At 49.6% G+C, this 22,041-nt stretch overlaps 1 protein-coding gene across 6 annotated transcripts in view; it reads left to right on the top strand.

Annotated features, from left to right (window-relative positions):
- Positions 1-22,041, top strand: part of CLEC16A (C-type lectin domain containing 16A) — a 206,922-nt gene that overhangs the window by 148,755 nt on the left and 36,126 nt on the right. For all 6 annotated transcript variants that reach the window (XM_030883952.2, XM_060284270.1, XM_060284271.1 and 3 more), the window contains exons 19-21: positions 1,448-1,599; positions 3,729-3,933; positions 5,643-5,807. In XM_030883952.2, coding sequence (XP_030739812.1) covers positions 1,448-1,599; positions 3,729-3,933; positions 5,643-5,807 — 522 coding nt within the window. The remainder of the gene's footprint in view (positions 1-1,447; positions 1,600-3,728; positions 3,934-5,642; positions 5,808-22,041) is intronic.

Here is a 22,041-nt window from a genome sequence, read left to right as displayed (position 1 = left end):
TAGTTATAAAGTTTTTATCACCTTGTTCATTTAAAATTGTAATGTCTTTTCCAATGCCATTGCAGTTATTTGTAAATAGGATTTTTTACTTGGGTCTGTAATATGTATTTCAAAAGTACATGTTGAATACTTTCTCATTTTAAAATAATTTCAAGTAATACAGTGGTATAGAGGGCAAAAATTAAAGTTCTCCTGTTGATACCACAGACACACACACACACACACACACACACACTCTCCCACCCACCCCAGTTCTCACTTCCCTCCCCATAGGTAACCACAGTTCACAGTTTAGTTAAACATAATTTTTAAATGGGTATATAATTTTCCATATGATGGGAAAAAAATCATACTCAAGTGGTTCCCCTATTTGGGGGCATTTAGGTTGTTTCCTAGTTCAGCTGTTTCTTTTAAAACATGTTACAGAGGGGCTTCCCTGGTGGCACAGTGGTTGAGAGTCCGCCTGCCGATGCAGGGGACACGGGTTCGTGCCCCGGTCCGGGAAGATCCCACATGCCACAGAGCGGCTGGGCCCGTGAGCCATGGCCGTTGAGGCTGCGCGTCCGGAGCCTGTGCTCCACAACGGGAGAGGCCACAACAGTGAGAGGCCCACATACCACCAAAAAAAAAAAAAAAAAACATGTTACAGAGGGTTTCACTGGAGGGAACTCAAAGCAGACTGTATATTTAATGGCCCTGCGTTACTCTGGTGATTTCAAAGCCATCAAGGACAAGCAGTAAATTAGACCTCAAATCTGGGAGTAACTTCCAGCTAAGAGAAGGGACCGAGCATAAGCTGAGGACCCCCTGCTAAATGCTTTACCTACCTGTTCTCATTTTAAGGCATCAGACATCTCAAGATAGGGGACATTATTCCCATTTTACAGATGGGAAACCGTGGTTTAGAGAGGCCAAGAGCCTTGCCCCAGATGGCGCATCATCTAGTGTAGAGCTCGGCTCTAAGTTGTCAGACACCAAACTGAGGTCTTGGTGATTCTATAACCGAGCGAGGGGCTCTTCCTTTCCTGTCTTCACTTAATCTAGGTGAACGCCGTCACAGGTGTAAACCACCAGCGCCTGCAGGGAAGCACTGAAATGTTACTGGGATTCCAGATTTGTTGGTTATTTTTTTAGCTACAGGTGCAGTGCCTAATCCACAGCTAACATTGTACTGATGCTTTATGTACTGTATCTGAGTTAGTCCTCACAAACAGTGCTTTGAGTGGGAGGGGCATGATCCCCATTTTTCAGATGAGGAATCTGAAGCCCAGAGAGGTACAGTAAGTTGCCTACCATGACTTGGAGGAGGGACTCAGACCCAGGTGTGTGTGACTTCCAGCCCAGGCTCCGGTGCCAAGCCCGGCAGAACACAAGTCAGCTGGAGTGTGTCCGTCGAGCTGGGCAGCGGACTGCACCTCACTATGCTCTCTGTCCCCCTCTACCACAGACAACAGCGACCTGATCGCGTGCACGGTGATCACCAAGGATGGCAGCATGCTCCAGCGGTTCCTGGCTGTCGACATTTACCAGATGAGTTTGGTGGAGCCTGACGTGTCCAGGCTGGGCTGGGGAGTGGTCAAGTTCGCAGGCCTTCTGCAGGTACGATGGCCGAGAGCTCCGGAAGCTCTTCTCGGTCGGCTGTACAAACACCCACAAAAGTGTATCTTTACGGTCAAGTTCTAATGACATAAGGGCCACATGAACAGATTATCATTGACAAAAGTTAGAATACCTCACAGATAAGAGCCTAGTCCCCTTTGACCAAAACCCAATTCTGACTCCTCTCATCCATTATCAGATACGGTGCTTTGCCGAATATGTGTATGACTATAACTACATGTACTGTTTTTAAAAATTGTACAACATATAGTTGGAATGGGGTGTGTGTGTGTGTGTATTTTTTATCCTGTCACATTGAATGTATTGTAAACTTTGCTTTTTTCACTCAACTAATGTTCTGGAGAACTGACTGTGTTAGTCTCTGCAGGCTTACTGGTGTTCTTTTAACTGCTTCCTGACCACACACCAAGGCAGAGTTAGCCAGCACCCTGTGGCTGCTTCCAGCTTTTTACCCTTACAGACAGTGCTGCCGTGAACAGAATTGCCCTGACTTCCTTGTGCACTTGGGCCAACGTTTCCCTAGGGAAGATACCAAGAAGTTGGGCTGTGCCTATTTCCTCTCTAGAATGATTGTTGCCACTGGTGATTTATGGACGTTCCTGTGTCCTCCACCTCTCCAGCAGGCCTGGGCTCTAAACTGTCAAACGTCAAGCTGGAGCGTGGGTTTTCTTAATGTTTGTCTAAATGATGGGTGACTAATGCCAGCTAGTTGGTCGAATGAAGCGTGGAACCAGATGAGTTGAAAACAGCCTCCAGCTCACGCCCTCCCCAACCATCACCCCCGCCAGACCCCTGGGCCCTGAGTTGCCCTGCGCTGAGTCCGTTTCCTTGCTGGGCAGTCCTGGTTGCTGGCAAGGCCTTGCTGGGGCGACCCACATCCACCTCTCCAGGGCAACCCACTCCCCAAGAGGACCACCCACGTGTTTGAGGATGCTGTTGCAACCATTTCCCAGCCTCCTCTTTTTCAAGATCTTTCCATTTAAAAAAGGTCTTTTACAGAAGGTGGTGTGAGAAGCAGCTATCTGAAGAACCTCTCATTTAGAAAAAGACTTCCACGTACGAGACTGTCCATTAGGTGACTTAGTGCTTCTTATTTATCTAGGTTTATGATCAATTTCCTTTAGAATTTAGTGTCAGGAAAGTGTTTTTATCCCTCAAAGGATTAACACATGTCGTCCCTCAGACAATGGAAGGCACATAAACCTTTTCTTTTGGTTGTCTTCCAGTAGCTTCCATTTGTCAGGCCATTATTACATGCCAGCCTCTCTCTCTGTCTTAAAAGCATAATATCTCATCTAATTCCCACTGCAACATTTTGTGCCAGATTGAATGCCTGTGAACAGTATCTGTCTTGCTTCATGAGCCTTTTCAACATTTTCCCCACCTTTCTGACTTTCATGTCTGTCTCCTGTCTCCTGCTTTTATCTCAAACCTTACTTAGTGGGAAGCAAATTCTTTGCACAGAATCCAATCTGAGGTTTTAGATTGGATTTGTCCTGAGGATACTTGCTGTACGTGAGTTCTCCTCTACCTTTCAAGTGTAACTTTCTTCAAACGTCTGCTAAGTGGTCCTCCCCTGTTCCTTTCTCGGAGTTAGCTATTTCCTTTAGGGACCAGGAATTTGTCAGAGACATACAAATGGGAGCTAAGGATGCCCCCTTCTTAAGAGAAGCAAGGAAGGAATTGTTACGCTGGAGGAGATCACACTGGAAAGGACTAGGAACTTGGGTTTGTTATCTCTAGTTCTCCGAAGCAAGAATTGTTGGAGTCTGTTGGGCTCCCTGAGGCCCCATGTAGAGGCTGGTGTCCCGTGTGTTTACTAGCTGCTTCAAGTTCTCGCGGGGATGGAACCGGCCGCCACGGCCAGCATCAGCCACTTGAGCTGTCTGTGCTTCCCACCGCTCACTTCCCGCCAGGCCTGGCCTGGCCTGGTTTGTGCCCATCCTTGACTCTCTCAGACTTGGGGGGCTGATGGTCTCCTCCAGAGCAAAAGCAAAGTTCAATCTGGGGGACCTCATTCTAGATGAGACGTGAATCCACAGCTTCCGAGCAGCTACCTTCCCCCTGAACCTAACAGACACCCTTTCTTTGGCCTCCTCCCCCCGCAGGACATGCAGGTGACTGGCGTGGAGGACGACAGCCGCGCCCTGAATATCACCATCCACAAGCCTGCATCCAGCCCCCATTCCAAGCCCTTCCCCATCCTGCAGGCCACCTTCGTCTTCTCGGACCACATCCGCTGCATCATCGCCAAGCAGCGCCTGGCCAAGGGCCGCATCCAGGCGAGACGCATGAAGATGCAGAGAATAGCTGGTGAGTGCAGCCCCGGCGGGTGTCCTCTCGGCAGTGGGGCAGCAGCTGCCACAGGCCATTAGCATGACTCTCGCGTTGACCTTGAGAACCCTTGTGACTCCTCTAGAAGAGGAAACGTATGGTTCAGGAATGAGTTGTGTTTTGGTGAGAGAATGGAGAACCTTGAGTGTTTGGTTTCTACAAGTCTAGGGCTGCTTGGAAGAGGCAAGCCCTCCCTCCCAGGCAAGAGGCAGCTGTCAGTGTGGGACGACGGTTCTCCCTCCCGCACACGGACGTTCTCTAGCATATGCCTGCAAAGCGCTTCGACGTTCCTCTGCCACCTCTGACCCTTAAAACAACCCTTGAGATGAGTAGGGCCTGTTCTGCCCATTTTACAGAAGAGTAAACTGAGGCTCAGTGACTTGCCCACAGCCACGCAGGCAGTTAGTTGGCAGAACCCAAACACAGAACTTCCTACACTAAAGCCCATCCCTTCCTCCTCTCCGTTCCCAGCTCTCATGAGAGGCAGCCCTGCCTGGTGAGGGGCCGTAACCCAGCACTGGATTCGGAAGTGTTATTTCACATTGCACCGGGACTCTGGTGAATCTGTGAGGTGGCCCTACACCGCCCAGTGTCAGGAAGACCCCAGCTTTCTTAGAAGTGAGGGCACTGAAATGAGGGCATTCCCTTCATCAGGGTGGAAGGCACAGCGTCCTCCTCGGGGAAAAGGCGTTCTGTCAACGCCTAAAATCACGAACAGCCTTTCACAAGAAACCAGTGCCTTTCAGCTCAAGCACCAGTGGTCGTTCTGGTGTGGTCACTGGGAGGCTTTCCAGTCCACTGGGAGAGAAGGGGAGCGTTCTCGAGGGGTCACCTAAAAAGAAACACTTGGAGGGCAGGGTTTCTGGATATCGCGAACTCAGTCATTTCCTGCACGTGCCCCGTTGATTTGCGCAGGCTTGCATCCCATATAGTCCTCATCTTATTTCTCACTTAGCTGAAACTTGGCCTCCAAAATCATTACAGAAGCATTTTGTAATGTGCAAAGTGACTTAAATCATTCAGTCCTTTCTCTTAAGATTTATTTCCAGAGGGTTGTTTGTTTTTTTTTAATGTAAAGCAATTTCTCACAGCTGGCGTCAAGGCTAAATATTTCATTTGAAAATTGAGAATTATGCCGTAAAGTGGCTGTTAGAACTAACGCCTTGGGTATTTCTCACATTGATTTTAAAAAGCCCCTCCAAACTGCTGTATCGTGAGATTTCTGCGTGGAAGAGAGGACAGCAACAGAGACACACACACTCATAAATACACAGGCACACGTGCGTGTAAGTTCTGTCTCACACACTCTTCCCCACACGCATAGATTTATGAACTTTCACAGCAGAATTGGCCCCGTTTGCTTTGGGGTCTGAAACTGTACCCAGGGCTAAGCCTTGGTAGGGTCTTTAGTGTATGGAAGCCAAGAATCCGAGGTGAAGATGGGCCTGGCGTTCATCTCTGAACCACTCTGTAGGCACTGCTTGTGTTATGAGCCTCAGGCGGGACCCTTGGTGTCACGCTGGTCTCCCCAGCTCGAGGCTGCTGGCTGCCTGCTTGGCATTGTCCGAGGGATGTGCCTGGCAGGGATGTGGCCACACCTGCTACAGCCGTGCCACCCAAAATCTTGTCACCTACATTCCCATCCCACGCACGTGCTGAGCTTGAACCACGGGTTTGTTTGAACGTAGCCCTCCTGGACCTCCCGATCCAGCCGACAACTGAAGTCCTGGGGTTTGGTCTCAGCTCGTCCTCTACCCAGCACCTGCCTTTCCGCTTCTACGACCAGTGCCGCCGGGGCAGCAGCGACCCCACAGTACAGCGCTCTGTGTTTGCGTCGGTGGACAAGGTGCCAGGTAAGCCGGCCCCCACCCTGTGCCACCTCCTGTCCCCTCCGGGGAGCGGGAGAGGGGTGGTTCCAGGACCTTCTCTGTCTTGAGCCTGTGTAGGCTTTCCTTCCCCTCTCAGAAACCCCGTTTCTTAGAACTTATCAAAGTGCTGCACAAGATTAAACACAAGCCCCAGAAAGAGATCTTGGCTTTCTCTTTGGTGTTCTGCCGCCGGGGTTTGGTTTTCCAGAGATTTGTTTGAGGGTGTGGAAGAACTTCTCAGAATTAAGGCTAAAAATTTCTTGGAAATTTCTTGGAACTACTTTAGATTATTAGTAACGAGGTTGTGGGAGAGTCAGTTCCTCCATGTAGGATGACTAGAAAGAACTAGTGTGTGCAGTTCCTGTTTAAGCCCCTGAAGAAGTGAGACTTCAGAAGAAGGTCCCGCTGCCCCTGGGGCGGCTGCCACTCTCTTCTTTCTGGGAGCCTCTCTTCCCACTTTCCCCGAAGCGCATCTCTAACTTTCCTCCCTGCCTCTCCAAAAGAGAAGCATGAATAGAAAGTTCAAGGTCGCCTGGTGGAGCTGAAAGTACTGGTTCTCCAGAAGGGCCGGCAGGCTCCCCCTTCCTGTTCTGACATGTCTGCTTTAAGTAAATCCATATGCATCCCAACCCCTCGAAAGACAACCTTGCCCTTGGTTACAAAGCTTCAGAAAACTGGCCGAGCTGTCCCCTGCAACTTCACTTCTCCGCAGTTAGGGCTTCGAACCTCAATTGCAAATGTGGCAAAATGTTTTCAAAAGCAGTTATACATTTAAGAACAAAATCTAGTGAAAAGAACCTGACCCAAACAAGGATCCCTGTTTCCCCTCCACCCCGTGATTCATTCTGATTTCATTCTTTGATTTGATTAATTCATTTCAGAAATATAGTATATACTATAAGCATATGATTTCTTTAAACCCAAACAGGACATGATAAAATGAAAAATAAGACTACTTGGCCCCAGAAGTGACCATGGTTAACAGTTTCTTGCATTTCCTTCCAGAAATGTTTTGCTTGTCTGTCTTTACGCCCGGGGTTATACCATATGTGTGATGCTACATCTTGCTGTTTTCACGTATTGACAAGTCAGTGTTACGTGTAAGCACATGTCAGTCGACCTAACGCTCATGCACTGTTGTGTGGTATTTTATCATATGGACGGAACAAAAAAGTCTTTTATAACGTTTTGTATTGATGGACATTTGAGTCATTTCCAGTGTCTTGCTCTTCCATTGTCAAAGTGAACCTCGTCGGGGTATCTTTGTGTAAGTGTGCAAATCTCACGTGTCTATGGGATAAATTCCCAGCGGTGGATCTGCTGAGTCAAAGGGGAGGTTTTTTCATCTTAATATATGTAATCCCAACATGCACTCTGGAAAAAGTGCCCCAGTTCACGCTGCCACCCACTGCCTGCAACTGCTTTCATTCTTTTTTTTTTTTTTTAACATCTTTATTGGGGCATAATTGCTTTACAAAGGTGTGTTAGTTTCTGCTTTATAACAAAGTGAATCAGTTATACATATACATATGTTCCCATATCTCTTCCCTCTTGCATCTCCCTCCCTCCCACCCTCCCTATTCCACCCCTCCAGGCGGTCACAAAGCGCCGAGCTGATCTCCCTGTGCTATACGGCTGCTTCCCACTAGCTATCTACCTTACGTTTGGTAGTGTATATATGTCCATGCCTCTCTCGCGCTTTGTCACAGCTCACCCTTCCCACTCCCCATATCCTCAAGTCCGTTCTCCAGTAGGTCTGTGTCTTTATTCCTGTCTTACCCCTAGGTTCTTCATGACATTTTTTTTTCTTAAATTCCATATATATGTGTTAGCATACGGTATTTGTCTTTCTCTTTCTGACTTACTTCACTCTGTATGACAGACTCTAGGTCTATCCACCTCATTACAAATAGCTCAATTTCGTTACATTTTATGGCTGAGTAATATTCCATTGTATATATGTGCCACATCTTCTTTATCCATTCATCTGATGATGGGCACTTAGGTTGTTTCCATCCCTGGGCTATTGTAAATAGAGCTGCAATGAACATTTTGGTACATGACTCTTTTTGAATTATGGTTTTCTCAGGGTATATGCCCAGGAGTGGGATTGCTGGGTCATATGGTAGTTCTATTTGTAGTTTTTTAAGGAACCTCCATACTGTTCTCCATAGTGGCTGTACCAATTCACATTCCCACAAGCAGTGCAGGAGTGTTCCCTTTTCTCCACACCCTCTCCAGCATTTATTGTTTCTAGATTTTTTGATGATGGCCATTCTGACTGGTGTGAGATGATATCTCATTGTAGTTTTGATTTGCATTTCTCTAATGATTAATGACATTGAGCATTCTTTCATGCGTTTGTTGGCAGTCTGTATATCTTCTTTGGAGAAATGTCTATTTAGGTCTTCTGCCCATTTTTGGATTGGGTTGTTTGTTTTTTTGTTATTGAGCTGCATGAGCTGCTTATAAATTTTGGAGATTAATCCTTTGTCAGTTGCTTCATTTGCAAATATTTCCTCCCATTCTGAGGGTTGTGTTTTGGTCTTGTTTATGGTTTCCTTTGCTGTGCAAAAGCTTTGAAGTTTCATTAGGTCCCATTTGTTTATTTTTGTTTTTATTTCCATTTCTCTAGGAGGTGGGTCAAAAAGGATCTTGCTGTGATTTATGTCATAGAGTGTTCTGCCTATGTTTTCCTCTAACAGTTTGATAGATTCTGGCCTTACATTTAGGTCTTTAATCCATTTTGAGCTTATTTTTGTGTATGGTGTTAGGGAGTGATCTAATCTCATACTTTTACATGTACCTGTCCAGTTTTCCCAGCACCACTTATTGAAGAGGCTGTCCTTTCTCCACTGTACATTCCTGCCTCCTTTATCAAAGATAAGGTGACCATATGTGCATGGGTTTACCTCTGGGCTTTCTATCCTGTTCCATTGATCTATCTTTCTGTTTTTGTGCCAGTACCATAATGTCTTGATTACTATAGCTTTGTAGTATAGTCTGAAGTCAGGGAGCCTGATTCCTCCAGCTCCGTTTGCCCACTCTTATTCAACATAGTTTTGGAAGTTTTAGCCACAGCAATCAGAGAAGAAAAGGAAATAAAAGGAATCCAAATCGGAAAAGAAGAAGTAAAGCTGACATGATACTATACATAGAGAATCCTAAAGATGCTACCAGAAAACTACTAGAGCTAATCAATGAATTTGATAAAGTTGCAGGATACAAAATTAATGCACAGAAATCTCTTGCATTCCTATACACTAATGATGAAAAATCTGAAAGTGAAATCAAGGAAACACTCCCATTTACCATTGCAACAAAAAGAATAAAATATCTAGGAATAAACCTACCTAAGGAGACAAAAGACCTGTATGCAGAAAATGATAAGACACTGATGAAAGAAATTAAAGATGATACAAACAGATGGAGAGATATACCATGTTCTTGGATTGGAAGAATCAACATTGTGAAAATGACTCTACTACCCAAAGCAATCTACAGATTCAATGCAATCCCTATCAAACTACCACTGGCATTTTTCACAGAACTAGAACAAAAAATTTCACAATTTGTATGGAAACACAGAAGACCCTAAATAGCCAAAGCAATCTTGCTTTCATTCTTAAATCCAGTCTTAGGCTACAAGACTGATTGTAGCCCTGCCTCTGTTTTCAGCCATGCAATATGAGATGATTCTGCCTGCTCAGGGGTCTGGAGGCTTCTTTGTTAAAAATTCTCCAGGTTGCTTTCTGCCCTGTAGAGATGGTTGCTAAGTAAATATAAATGATGACCATGAGTCTAGGTTAACTAAATACACACTGGCCTGGTAAGAAATCATTTCTTTCTTCCTTTTTTTTTTTTTTTAAACACACAGTTGTGGGCTTCCCTGGTGGCGCAGTGGTTGGGAGTCCGCCTGCCGATGCAGGGGACACGGGTTCGTGCCCCAGTCCGGGAAGATCTCACATGCCGCGGAGCGGCTAGGTCGGTGAGCCATGGCCGCTGAACCTGCGTGTCCAGAGCCTGTGCTCCGCGACGGGAGAGGCCACAACAGTGAGAGGCCCGTGTACTGCAAAAAAAAAAAAAAAAAATCAATAAACACACAGTTGTAATTTTATTATAACATTTGTATAAGGACCGCTTTGTAATTTTTTAAATTGAAATATAATTGACATTTAAGATGATATTACTTAAGAAATCAGTTCTTTAGGGTCATCAGGGCTTCTCTGAGCTCAGGAACTAATGGGTTAAGGAGAAAAGCTTGGTCCTTATTTCTGCTCCCCCATCTTTGGAACAAGGCAAGTATACCTATAAACAGAGCCGGATGTCACGGTCTTCGGCCTCTGCATAGCCACCCCTCTGTTTGCAGAAGGCTTTGCAATTACTTACTTCTCCCATCCTGCCTGGGCTCCAGGGGTAGAGTGAGGTTATCCAGTGCTAGGGGTGTCACCCTGCCGACAGTGGCCCAGGCCTGCTGCCTCACGGGTTGGGGAGTGGGCAGGGGGGCACAGCTGGAATGCCCAGTGTCTTCTTGCTGGTTCCAGGGTCGGGATACGTGACGCTGGGCCAGTTGGGACTGTGGAAGTCAAAGGCGGCACCTGAACGCAGCCATCCACCCCTTGGCAGTGTCTCCCCCTCGACAGCCCCTGGTGGTGGGGACATTCTCTCAGCTGTGCCCCGGAGGGCAGCTGCTCTGGGGCCTTGGGTGAAGAGGGCTCGCTGCCCCCCTGTCCTCGCCTGGGCCAGAGATGTGACCTGAAGAGTGAGCCTTAGCGTGACTCGAGAGAGGGAAAGGAACCCGCCCGCCCCGCTCCTCACCACCTGCTAGCTCAGATTTGGCCCCGCAGATGCCCAGCATCTTGAGGTCATCCTTCGTTTTCCCTTTGCTCTCCCACACCCACAGGGCTGCTGTGCCTCCAGAACACACCCCACCATCTTCCCCCGCCACCAGCATCTCTTCCTAGATTGTGGCAGCAGCATCAGCGGCGTTCCCTGGCTTCCAGCCTCGTTCCCTCCCTTCCATGCAGCCAGAGGCATCTTTCTAGAACATAAGTCAGGTCATATCTTGCCCCTGCCTGTAGCCCTCCAGTACGCTTCCCGTTGTGCCCGAAACAAAATCCAGATCTCTCGCTCTGACCTTGTGTGATCGTTGTGGGATGGGCCCCAGCCGGCCTCTCAGACGCAGCCACCCCCGCCTTCGTGCTGTCCCTGCCCTGGCTGTACCACCCCTGCTGCTCCTCCAAGTCAGCGCTTCTCAAGGTTTTGGCCTCAGGATTCCTTCTTCTTCTTTTTTTTTTTTTTTTTTTTTGGCCGCATGGCATGTGGGATCTTAAGTCCCCCACCAGGGATCGAACCCACGCCCCCCGCAATGGAAGCTCGGAGTCCTAACCACTGGACCGCCAGGGAAGTCCCAGGACCCTTCATACTCTTTGAAGGGTATTGAGGAACTCACAGAGCTTCAGTTTGTATGGATCATGTTTATTGATATTTCAGGTATTGGAAATTAAAACTGAGAAATACTTTAAATATTTACTTATTCGTTTAAAAAATAATAATAAGCCATCCTATGTAAAAATAAATAACATAGTTCTTTATGAACAATCACTGTTTTCCAAAACAAAAAAAGTTTATATTTTTGCAAGTCTCTTTAATATCTGGCTTAATAGAAGACAGCAGAATTCTCGTATCTGCTTCTGCTTTCAACCTGTTGTGAGAGCCTGGGCTCTAGAAAACTCCTCTGTGTACTCCTGGGAGAATGAGTGTAAAAGGAAAATGCCAACATTATTTTTATGAAAGCTCTGACCCTGGGACGCCCCCCAGGGGTCCCCAGACCATGCTTTGAGAACCACTACCCTAACTCACTGTGCTCTCTCCTGCCCCAGGGCCTTTGCATTGAATGTTCTTCCCTACATCTGTGTGTGGCTACTTCCTGCCAATCACTCAGGCTTCAGTCTGCGTGCCACCTGCTCAGAGAGGCCTTTCCTGATCCCCACCCCCACCCCCAGACCCCCCGCATCATTAGCCTGGTTTATGTTCTCCGTGGCCCTGGGGCTCCGTACCTAATTGACGTATTTGTGTACCTTCCTCCCCCATGGAGAGGGTCACTTCCACTGGGACCTGGAGTGTCCCCTTCACCGCTGTACCGCAGCGCCTAGCACGGTACCTTCATTCAGTCTTCACTGCGTAAGGAGTGAGGCTTTGTTCTTATTCTCCGCACAGCCTCAGAGCAGATCCCGCCAGATGCCTTCTCCCTGTGCGGACACCACGGAGACGAGCAATTCCCACAGGGGCCCCAGACGTTGGGTGGTTTAGGCTGAGGCACTTTGACAAGGGAACACGAGGGAACGGCAGCCCCCAGATCTTCAGCAGCATTCCTCGGCTTAACTTCTGTCACAAAGAGAGTGAGATGTGCGTCCCGGGCACCCGGGTGATAAGACTTGGGTTGGTTGCACGTCAGTTTCATCACGCTCACCTTGCTCAGAGTTTGCTGGAGGGGTCATCGGAAGCCCGGCCCAGCTTGGCCTCCAATGCTGTGGCACCCATAGCCGCCATCCGGGTATTGCTCTGTGTCCCTTGCCATAGGCCACACTGTTGCAACATCCCAGGCCGGGTGGGATCCTTGCTCCTGCCTGGGAACAGTTCACAGGGGAAGAAACAGTGCTGGCCACCGGCCTCTGGGAGATTGCGGGAAGAGGCAGCTCTACTGTGACACATCTTCCAATTTTATCTGCAGGTCCAAGTAATTGTCACAGAGCCATTTGTCTCCCCCTTTCCAAGCTATACATGATTATATTTGATGAAAATATACCTTTCATTTCCTTGGAAGAGATATTAAAGTAGAATATAAATCAGGACTAATAGGCGAGTAGCCACTTTGGTCTATTTTTCTTCTTCCATTTGGCTTGGAAAGAAACCACAAATTCTGTTTATTGGCCGGCTTTATGTTTATGGCTCTCGCCCCCATAGAATGTTCAGCTCCACCAGGGCAGAGGCCGGTGTGCGCATGGCCGGGGAGGGAGGGGTCAGCAGTGACGGGCGTGCCTGGCGGGCAGGCGCGGCCGGCTCTAGAGTCCGGCTTTGAGGTGCGGTGCTCCATGGCTGGTGGCCTCGAGGGTTTGTTCCACTGACGCACGGTGACGGCTGATTGCCAGAATCTGCCAAGGCAGGGCGGGGTGTTGAAAACTAGCCCACAGTGCAGTCTTGCCATGAACACCTGTGGACCAGCAGACCCCAGAGCAGAGGCTATTCCCGGAAGTAAGCCTGGGCATCAGGGGGCAGTGGGCTGCAGTCCACGGGCCGGGGCTCTGGCCTTCCTGACCCCTTCCGGGCTCCTTCTGGCCCAGAGGCTGCTCACAGGCGTTCACCTGGGGGTGGGAGGGCTGGTGACAGAACACCACCGTCCCTCTGGCTCGGGTCCTACCCAGGCCCTTCCTAATTCTTACCCAAACAGAAGGGCTCTTAGAACCCAGCGTGTTACGGGGATTGGAGTGGGACAGCCAAGCAGGTTGACACCCACTGGCCCTTACTGACGAGGGCTCAGTGACATGTTTAAAAAAGTGACCCTTCCCCAGCTGAGGACAGTCAGCTGCCTCCCACCAGCCTTTTAGCTCCAGGGAAAGGAAGGTCTGCCTCTTTCACTGCCCTCTACCCTGTTCAGGATAGTCCTGTTGCAGTCTGGCCCCTGCCCCCTTTCCACAATCAGCTCCTCTCTCTTCTCTGTCCTGGGCTCTCTTTGCAGATAATAAAACAACCCAGCATTTCAGCCCCATTGGCTTTCTGTCTGCACCTCGCGAGGGCCAGGCGCGTCCTATTCAGGACCTCTGTCCTCGCGCTGCCCTGTGGCTGGAGCCTGAAACCCTCTGTGAGGCTGGTGCCTTCTCAGCGTTCAGCGCTCTGCTCACGTTCCTCTTCGGAGGCCTCCCCAGGGGCCCCGCCCACCCCAGTCCCCCTCTGTGCAGCAGCTGGGTTTTAGTTTTTCAATTGAGGTGAAATTAACCATTTGACAGTATACAACTCAGTGGCATTTAGTACCTTAACAGTCTTGTGCCACCATCCCCTCTACTAGTTCCAAAACATTCTCCTCAGCCCCAGTCAACGCTGTACCCACTAAGCCGTCACTCCCCATCCCCGCTCCCCCCAGGCTTCTGGCACTCACTCATCCACTCTGTCTCTGGATTTATCTCTTCTGGATATTTCATACAAACCCTACAATGTGTGACCTTTTGTTTCTGGCTTCTTTAACTTAGCATGATGTTTTGGAGGTTCATCCACATTGTGGCGTATGTCAGAGCTTCATCCCTTTTTGTGGCCGAATAACAGCCCATTGTGTGGATAGACCTCCTTTGATTTATCCATTCTTACACCTGTTGGTGGCCATGGGGGTTGTCTCCACCTTTTAGCCAATGTGAATAGTGCTGCTACGAGTGTGTGTGTATGAGTTTTTGTTTGAACACCAGTGTTCAGCCTTTTGGGCCATCTACCTAGGAGTGGAATTGCTGGGTCGAATAGGAATTTAACTTTTTGAGGAGCTGCTTTCCCACAGTCTTCAGAGCCCTCACCTTTCACTGAAGTTGCCCACTTGTCTTCTTGTCTGCATCACTGCCCTGCGCTAGGATAGAAGGTTCTGGGGCCCTGTTCGTCCTGCCCTCGATGGCTGACACTTCATGAGCGAGCAGGTGCTCAGTGACTGTCGAAGGCGAAGGCGGGTGGGGACGTGGATTGGTAGCTGGAGGCTCGGACGGGTGAATTGTTCCCAGCAGACTGTGACTTACTTGCCTCGCTCGCACCTGGGTCTGGCTCCGGCCCCAGTCGGTAGGGGCTCGGGGTGCCAGTGGGAGAGTCAGCTTCCCTCACTTCTTATCCCACTGGATTCAGGGTGCCATCTCTCTCTGGGCAAACATCGGAATCACTGAGCACGAGGGCGAGCGCTGTGCTTTCCATAGGTGTGATCTTTGTCAAAGGCAAACAGAGCGGCCTTATCAGTCACTGACCCAGAATACTAAATAGTTCCGTGGAAAGGCAGTGCGGTTCCAGAGCCAGCCTTTGGCAGCTGAGGAACTGAGGAAGGATGCAAGATTACAGTGCCAGCCCAGCTGACCACAAAGCCTCGACTGACATCCGGAAGAAAAAAAAAGAAAAAGAAAGGGAGAAAAAAATCAATGTTTAATTCATAGACCTCAGTTCTGACTTCTCCCCTGGGGAGAACATACTAGGTGCTAATGTCATCTCATGGCAGTGTTCTCCAGAAACTAATTATGTAGGCCTGTTATTTTTCTTGTTTCTAATTATAAAACTGGAGCCAGCTCTCTCCTACCAGCTCGCCCAAGGGGAAGAAATACCCTTTCTGGAGCCACATGGGAAGGAGAGCCCTCCCCTCCCCGCTCCAGTCTCCCTAGTCCCATGTCAACCCCTCCCAGCCACCAGCTCCCTGGTCAGAGCCTCGGGCCACTGGGTTGGTGAGTTACAGAAACTTGAATCTGACCCCAAGAGGCCTTTGTTTTTTTTATTTAAAGCAAAATATATAGAGCTGCTAAGCACTTTATGCAGGGTTCTCATTTGATCTGCCTCAGAAGGAAGTTTTACCATTTTCCTCTTCTACATACGAGGAAGCCACCCACCCAAGGTCACACACACCCGATACCCATCCACAGCAAGGCTTTGAACACAGGCCTGCCCAGGTCACACCCTGAGCCCCCACTGCCACCACCGCCAGTCCCTTGCATTCCTGACTCAGTTTTGATGCTCCCGAAGTGACTTCTCCCCACCTGAGGCCTCAGTGGTATTGGGCAGAATCACATTGCTGGCTCCAACCCTCAGCATGTTTCAGACAGAAAAGTCCTCTGTTTCTGGAAGTGTGGGGTACAGTTTGACTGGCAGAATTAACTGTGCCAGGCACTTTGTATACATTAATTCTATCCTCCGCACAGCTCTGGAAGCAAGTAGCCCTTGCTCTGCTGTACAGATAGGAAACAGGCTCAGACCAAGCCCACAGAGCTCCCACGCGTGGCCGAGATCCCTACCTCCACTTCCTGCCTCTGAAGACCACTTGCTTCAAGGCTGGCTTGGTGATGGCTGAGCAGCTCCACCTGACGGCTCTGCCATGTGAGAGGTTGGCAGGACAGAGCCTCAGGAGAGAGGGGACTCTTGGGTGGCCCTGGCCCAGGCAGACCACTCCGCATCCCTGTCTTCTGTGTGACACACCTGCTCCCGAGTCCTCCCACTCCAAGCCTGCCTCCACTGGATCAGGGACAAACCTGCAAAGCTGTGATGCAGAAAGACACTCTTCTCCCAGAGCCACCGCTTCCAAACCAGGCTAGGGGTCAGGGTCACTCAAAGGCCATCCTCGTAGAAATTTGTTCCTGATCTTTCACGAACAAAAAGCAGAAACGAGATTTCAGAATCCTGCCTGAGCAAAAGTACAGGATTTGTGCTTCTTTCAAAGCTGTCTGGCAATTGTGTCTAAGAGATCAGTCTTCAAGTGGCTGAGCTGAGTCCATGAGGTTCCTGCTTGCCAGACTGCTTCTCGGTGTCCCCAGGACAGCTGTGAAGAGAGAGCCTGAGGATACTGCCAGGCTGGGAGCACACAGGCCTCGGAAGGAACCACGTTTCCAAACCAGGGCCCACAGTGTTTCCCCCTGGAACGTGCACCCCCCGACAGACACTTTCCCAGTAGACACACCAGCACTTGTCTGAGGAGCCCTCTTGTGAAATGAGCACTCAGTAGGCAGAGCCAGCCATCGTGCTCCAGACAGGCTTTTCCGGGGGGCGCGGAGGCTGGAAGGAGAACAGAGTTCCGAAGAACTGAGTGTTGCTTCACTTCTTGAGGTCATTACCCACCTCAGGTGATGAAGCAGCTGGGTGCCCTGGAGCCTTCTGGCAATGACAGTGCATCAGGGAGTGTGTTGCCGGCAGAGAAAAGCTTGGGAGCCCAGGCAGTGGGGTGTGGGAAGAGACCAAAACCCCAGCTTCACACTGCCATTTGACCTTGGCTACACCTTGGATCGTTCTGTGGGCTCAGGCAGGCCCACACGGGGCAGCCTCGCTGGTAGCACAAGACAGGCAGGCGTGTTCCAGAGCAAGCAGCACAGCTACTCGTGTGCATGCCTGTCCCCGCGCCCAGAACGCAGCTCCTGTCACTTCTCGACTCCGGACTTCTTAGTATAAGTGAAGTACGTTTATTGCAGAACAATTGGAAGGATGGAAAAGTACCAAGAAAAGATAGAAAGGATAGACTGTCCGGTGTCCTGCCCCATTGTTCTTTCTGTTCATCCTTTGTGGGGTTTCTTTTCTCAGCAGCAGTGCTTGCCCAGGTGAGAGTCAGCGAAGGAGGCGGCTTAGCACAGCCCTGGAACAGACAGTCAGGTTCAAGTCCTGGCTCCACCTCATCCTCATTACGTGGCCTTGGGACAGTTAGTCACCCCTCTGGGCCTGTTTATTCATGTAAAAAATGGGGATGATACACAGCAGTGTGAATGTACTTAACACGACTGAACTGTGTACTAAATAATATTTAAGGTGGTACATTTTATGTTATGTGTATTTTACCACAATTAAAAAGGAAAAAAAAGTGAGGATGGAAATGTCACCTACCTCATTAAGCTCCCGTGAGCATAAAATGAGTTAATTCACATAAGTACCTGGAACGATTGCCTCCCCATGTGCAGGGTGCTTTAAAGGTTATCTCAGTACTTTTTATGGTCGTTGTTATTAGTCAAGGCTGACCCTTGGGACCCCAAATAAGTTCCCTTTCTACACGTTAAATCAGTTTGCACAAAGTTAATAATCCAGGGGCCCCTCCTGCTGTAAATAACCAAAAAAACCCCCGCAGTTGTACAGATTTGCTCATTTCAGAAAGGCTTTTATCAAGTGCTGATAAAACACCAGGGCAGAGTTTCCTTTCCCCTGCAGAAGGGCCATGAGATTTCTGGTCACATGATTTGCCTGAGGTCCCACAGCTCTAGAGGCAGAGCCAGGGCCAGAGACAAACAGAGACACGTCCCCTGCAGCCCCGGCCCCAGCACATACCCTGCACCAGATACTGGCTGCCATCATCGACTCCACGCCTGCCTGAGCCGGGCAGTTCCCACTGAGCCTCGCAACAGCCCTGTGGGGCTGGCGCCTTTCCTCAGTGTGCTGACCAGGAAACCGGAGCTTGGAGAAGGGGAGCACCTGGCCCGTCGGCTTCCCACTCCACAAACCCCTGTGTCTTCAGTCCTGAAGATTATCCGGTGGCAGAACCCCTGAGGATCAGGTGTGCTTCAGGAACCCTGGGAACCATCGCTGTCTCCCGTTCCAGGAGCACAGAAACCAGCAGAGAATGTGACAGTGCTCTGTGGATGCAAGTCTCCACGTCTAAAGGGAAAGTCCATAAAGTTATTTGAAGAAACTTTCCAAGCTTTTTCCCATTGATGTTTTTTTCTGCTGAGTCATTTGTTTTATTAACTGCAAGTTATCATTAGCAGATAAGTGATTACAAATGCTAAGGATCGAAGGCTCGTTTGTGGGATAAAACTCAGAAACTGAGAAAATTCTAGCCCTTTGAATTCTAGACCACTTTGATTTGATTTGATTTTTTTTTTTTGCCTTAAAATGTCTCCCAACTAGCTTGAGGAACCCCAGGGTTCCCCCTGGAACCGGGTTTGAGAACCACTTTACCACTTCCCAAGAATCAGTCATAGTGCCCACCTTGAGATCTAAGAGGATGAGATGCCAAGTAAGCGGCATTGCTTAGTGTGCAGATGGCTGGAAGGAGAGTTGTTAATTCACGAGGACCTGCAAAGCAGGAGAAGAACCAGAACAGAAGGTGGGGACGGGACACAATAATAGCACTCACAGGTTCACAGAGGCCTAAGTCATTGGGTCTTCCACATGTCCTCTCCTCTGTGCCCTAGACGGCCCCCTCAAAGCACGGCAGCTCCTAGGGGCCAGGGTAGGAGACCACCAGGAGAGAAGGAATTGGGGGCGGGGGGCAGGTGAGGGAAGAACTGGCATTTTTTTTTTTTTTTAAGGACTTTAAACATTCCAAGGAAGTTACATGATGCATACACTAACTAGGGTCAGGAAAGGGAGGATCTCTCTGAGGTCTCTCGTGAAGTAAATAAATGCTGTGCAGAGCTACATATAAAGAGGACCAGATCAGGGAGAAGGACCTATTAACAGGTCGTGCAGAGCAGAGAGGCGGGCATGGTGGGGCTAACACGTGCAAAGGCTTGAGGGAGCGGGTAACATTTGATGTCACAGCTGTGAGACGTGACTAGGCACAGCCTGGAAAGCTAGGCAGGGTCAGAGGGTGAAGGGCTTCCGGGCCTGCCGAAGGGTTGTACTTTTACCCTGGAAGCAATAGGGAAGGGACTAAGGAAGAGGAGTTATGAGTCGGGGGGCTTGGGGTTTGATTGACTGGAGTCAGAAGGGCAGGGGAGACGGGGGTGCCAGAAAGGAGCGAAGCGCACTCAGCCCCTCCCTTGGCGCTCACCACCGGTGCAGTTTGAGGCTGTGCCCGTCTTATGGATGAGAACAAGTCTCCACAGAGGTGCCCTCTTCCTCAGCTTGGTATATATCCTTCGATACCTTTTCAGGGCGTTTACATACTATACTTGTACTGTAGTATTATATTGTCTTTTTATTTTTTAACCTGAATGAATGCTGTTTTCATCAGCAGTATGTCTTGCCTTTGTTTTGTGTGAGTTCATAAGAGTGCCCTCTTTCATTTTTGACTGCTGCGGAGCAGTCTGTCATGTGGGCAAACTGTTGTTTATTTAGCCAGTCTCCCATTGATGGATGTTTAGGTTGTGGCCAATTTTTTGTCTTTAACAAATAGGAGCGCCTCCCTGGCCCTTTGCACAAGGATTTCCCTGGGGTAAGAAACATGAAGCAAGTCCAGAAATAGCTAGGCCGTGGAACTGGCAGGATTTGGTGACCAGTGAAGTGGGTGGGTGGACGGCCACAGGGCTAGTTTCAGGCAGAATATCAAGGAGCCTCAGTTTCTCTCGGAATGTTCTCTGTGTATTTAACAAGGGCATTTTGATGATCCCAACTTCTGACCCAGGAAAATCCTCATTACTTGTGGATGTTTTTCTGTCCAGGAGGCCTTCAGGAGCTGTGATGATTGGGAAAGTTCCCAGGGGCTGGCAGGGGTCTCCAAGGGCCGGCGCACCCATGGCTTGTTGTCACAGACAGAGTGTGGTGGCAGGACAGAGCCACCAGTGGGGTCTGCCCCTACCTCCTGGCACCCCTGCTGAGGGTCCGGCTCTCTGGGATACTTTTCTGTCTGTAGCCAGCATCCCATGACTGAAATACAGCTTCCTTTATTTGTGGCTGTCCAGCCATGGCATTTTGTATAAGTGTGCTTTTCTCCAAAAACACACACACACAGTATTTTTTTTTTTAACATCTCAAATCCCCAAAGGGCCAGAAGTCAATATTATCCCAGCATAACGGGAATGGCTGCTTTGTGACATCTTTCACACTTAAGGAGCCTGCTTCCTTTAAGCCCCAGGGTAATCACAAAAACATTCCAAAGCCCATCAAATTGGGGCTGATGAATTGTTTTACTCTGTCCCCGTCTCTGCCTGCTGTGAACTCAAGTCCTTGAAAGCTGCATCCTTACAACATGATTTGAGAGTAGACACTTTAACTGTGTGAAATACTAAGTTCAGACTGTGCTTTGCAGTGACTCCCCCCGAAATATTTGTGAGTTGATAAAAATTCAGGTGCGTGTGGTACGTACTTCTAGCGTCACAGGTTTTTTTTAAGGCCCCAGGATAAAAGTCCCTTTTATTGAATGCCAGCTATGTGCTAGGCGCTAGGCCAGTTGCTTTACAGAAAATCAGGAGGTAAATATGTGAAAACTGTCTTGTGACTAATCCCACTTTTGCAGATGGGCAAGCAGAAGTCAAAAGCAGAGTCACTTGCCCCATATCCCAGAGAGACTGAGCCTGGTTTCAGACTCCTGCTCTTTCTAATGCTTCTACCTGCTTCCTGAGAAAGAGATTATCTCCTGCTCAGTGTTCTTTCCTTTCCTGCTATGTTGACTTGAAGCCTCCGCGGTGCTTCTGGGGTAAAGCTGCCCTTTGTTGTGGCTTTCTGAGCGTGTCGACTTCATCAGCTACGGTTGGGCCTCAGATGCTGGGTCCCATGCACCCTCCAGCTTCTTGAATCTAGCAGGTCCCTGTCAATGCGATGGAGCCTCCCCTAAACCTCCCCCTGCCCCCTCACTCTTAGTAAACTGAAGAATGTTCTGAAATAGTTGACATTTATAAAATCTTAGGTGTTTTGGAAAAACGTTTTGTGTGTGTGTGCCAGATTTCCTGCCCGATGCCCAAGGGAGATGTCCACCCACTCAGAGCAGCATCCCAGCGCCCTCTAATAGTGCCCGGGCCTGGGGGAGGCTGTGGCCCACTCATCGTCCCCTCTCTGATCTCTTCACTCCACCCTGAGCAGAGAGCAAATGCAGAAACCACCCTGTACTGACTCCTGGCCCCACTGTCAGCAGAGGGGCCCTCCATGCCAGCTGGGACACCCACAGGAAGCTCCTGGCCTCAAGCCACTTAAAGGATACCAGCATTTGGGCACCAGTGTGTGCCACCATGCTGTTCAAACCTGCCACGTCCCTGCCAGGGAGCCCTTGCCACAAGGAAGTCGGGGGCACATGTCCTGGAGTCGGCCCATCTGGGTTTAACTCGGTACCTGCCCATCAACAGCTGTGTGATGTCAGGAAGTTCCGTAAGGCCTCTGAGCCTCAGTCTCCTCTTCTGTCAAATGGGGCTGATGATAGAACCTGCCTCACTGGGGCAGCTCAGCCCTGTGGGTGCTTCACACTGTCCCAATATCTGAACAGCTGCTTGTTGAGGGGCTGGGGGGGAGCCAGAGGGCTCGAGCAGCCCGCCCCCCAACCCCTCGCAGGGCAGCTGGCCCAGCTCCTCCAGGCCACTCCACAGGGAGCTTGCATGTAATCTCCCCAATGCCCTCAGGCTCTGCCAGGCAAGGGCACCTCTGGGCAGCTTCCCTGATAGAGCCACCAAAGAAGGAGCCCCCGTAGGCGGCATGCACTCTTCCAGCACCTCCTGCGGCTGACGGCCACGTGGGGAGGCACACATAGAAATGGGGTGACCATTGTGCTAGAGATCCTGGGGGCAGTCACCACAGGGGTGTTGCCTACAAGACCCATGCACTGGAATGCAGGAAGTAAGGTGCGGGGGTAGGGGAGCAGGTGGCCGAGGTG

The sequence above is a fragment of the Globicephala melas genome, chromosome 15, assembly GCF_963455315.2.
Source record: "Globicephala melas chromosome 15, mGloMel1.2, whole genome shotgun sequence".
Taxonomy (NCBI): Eukaryota; Metazoa; Chordata; class Mammalia; order Artiodactyla; family Delphinidae; genus Globicephala; species Globicephala melas.
The sequence above is the reverse complement of the archived record's forward strand: the minus strand, read 5'-3'. Positions and strand labels throughout refer to the sequence as shown.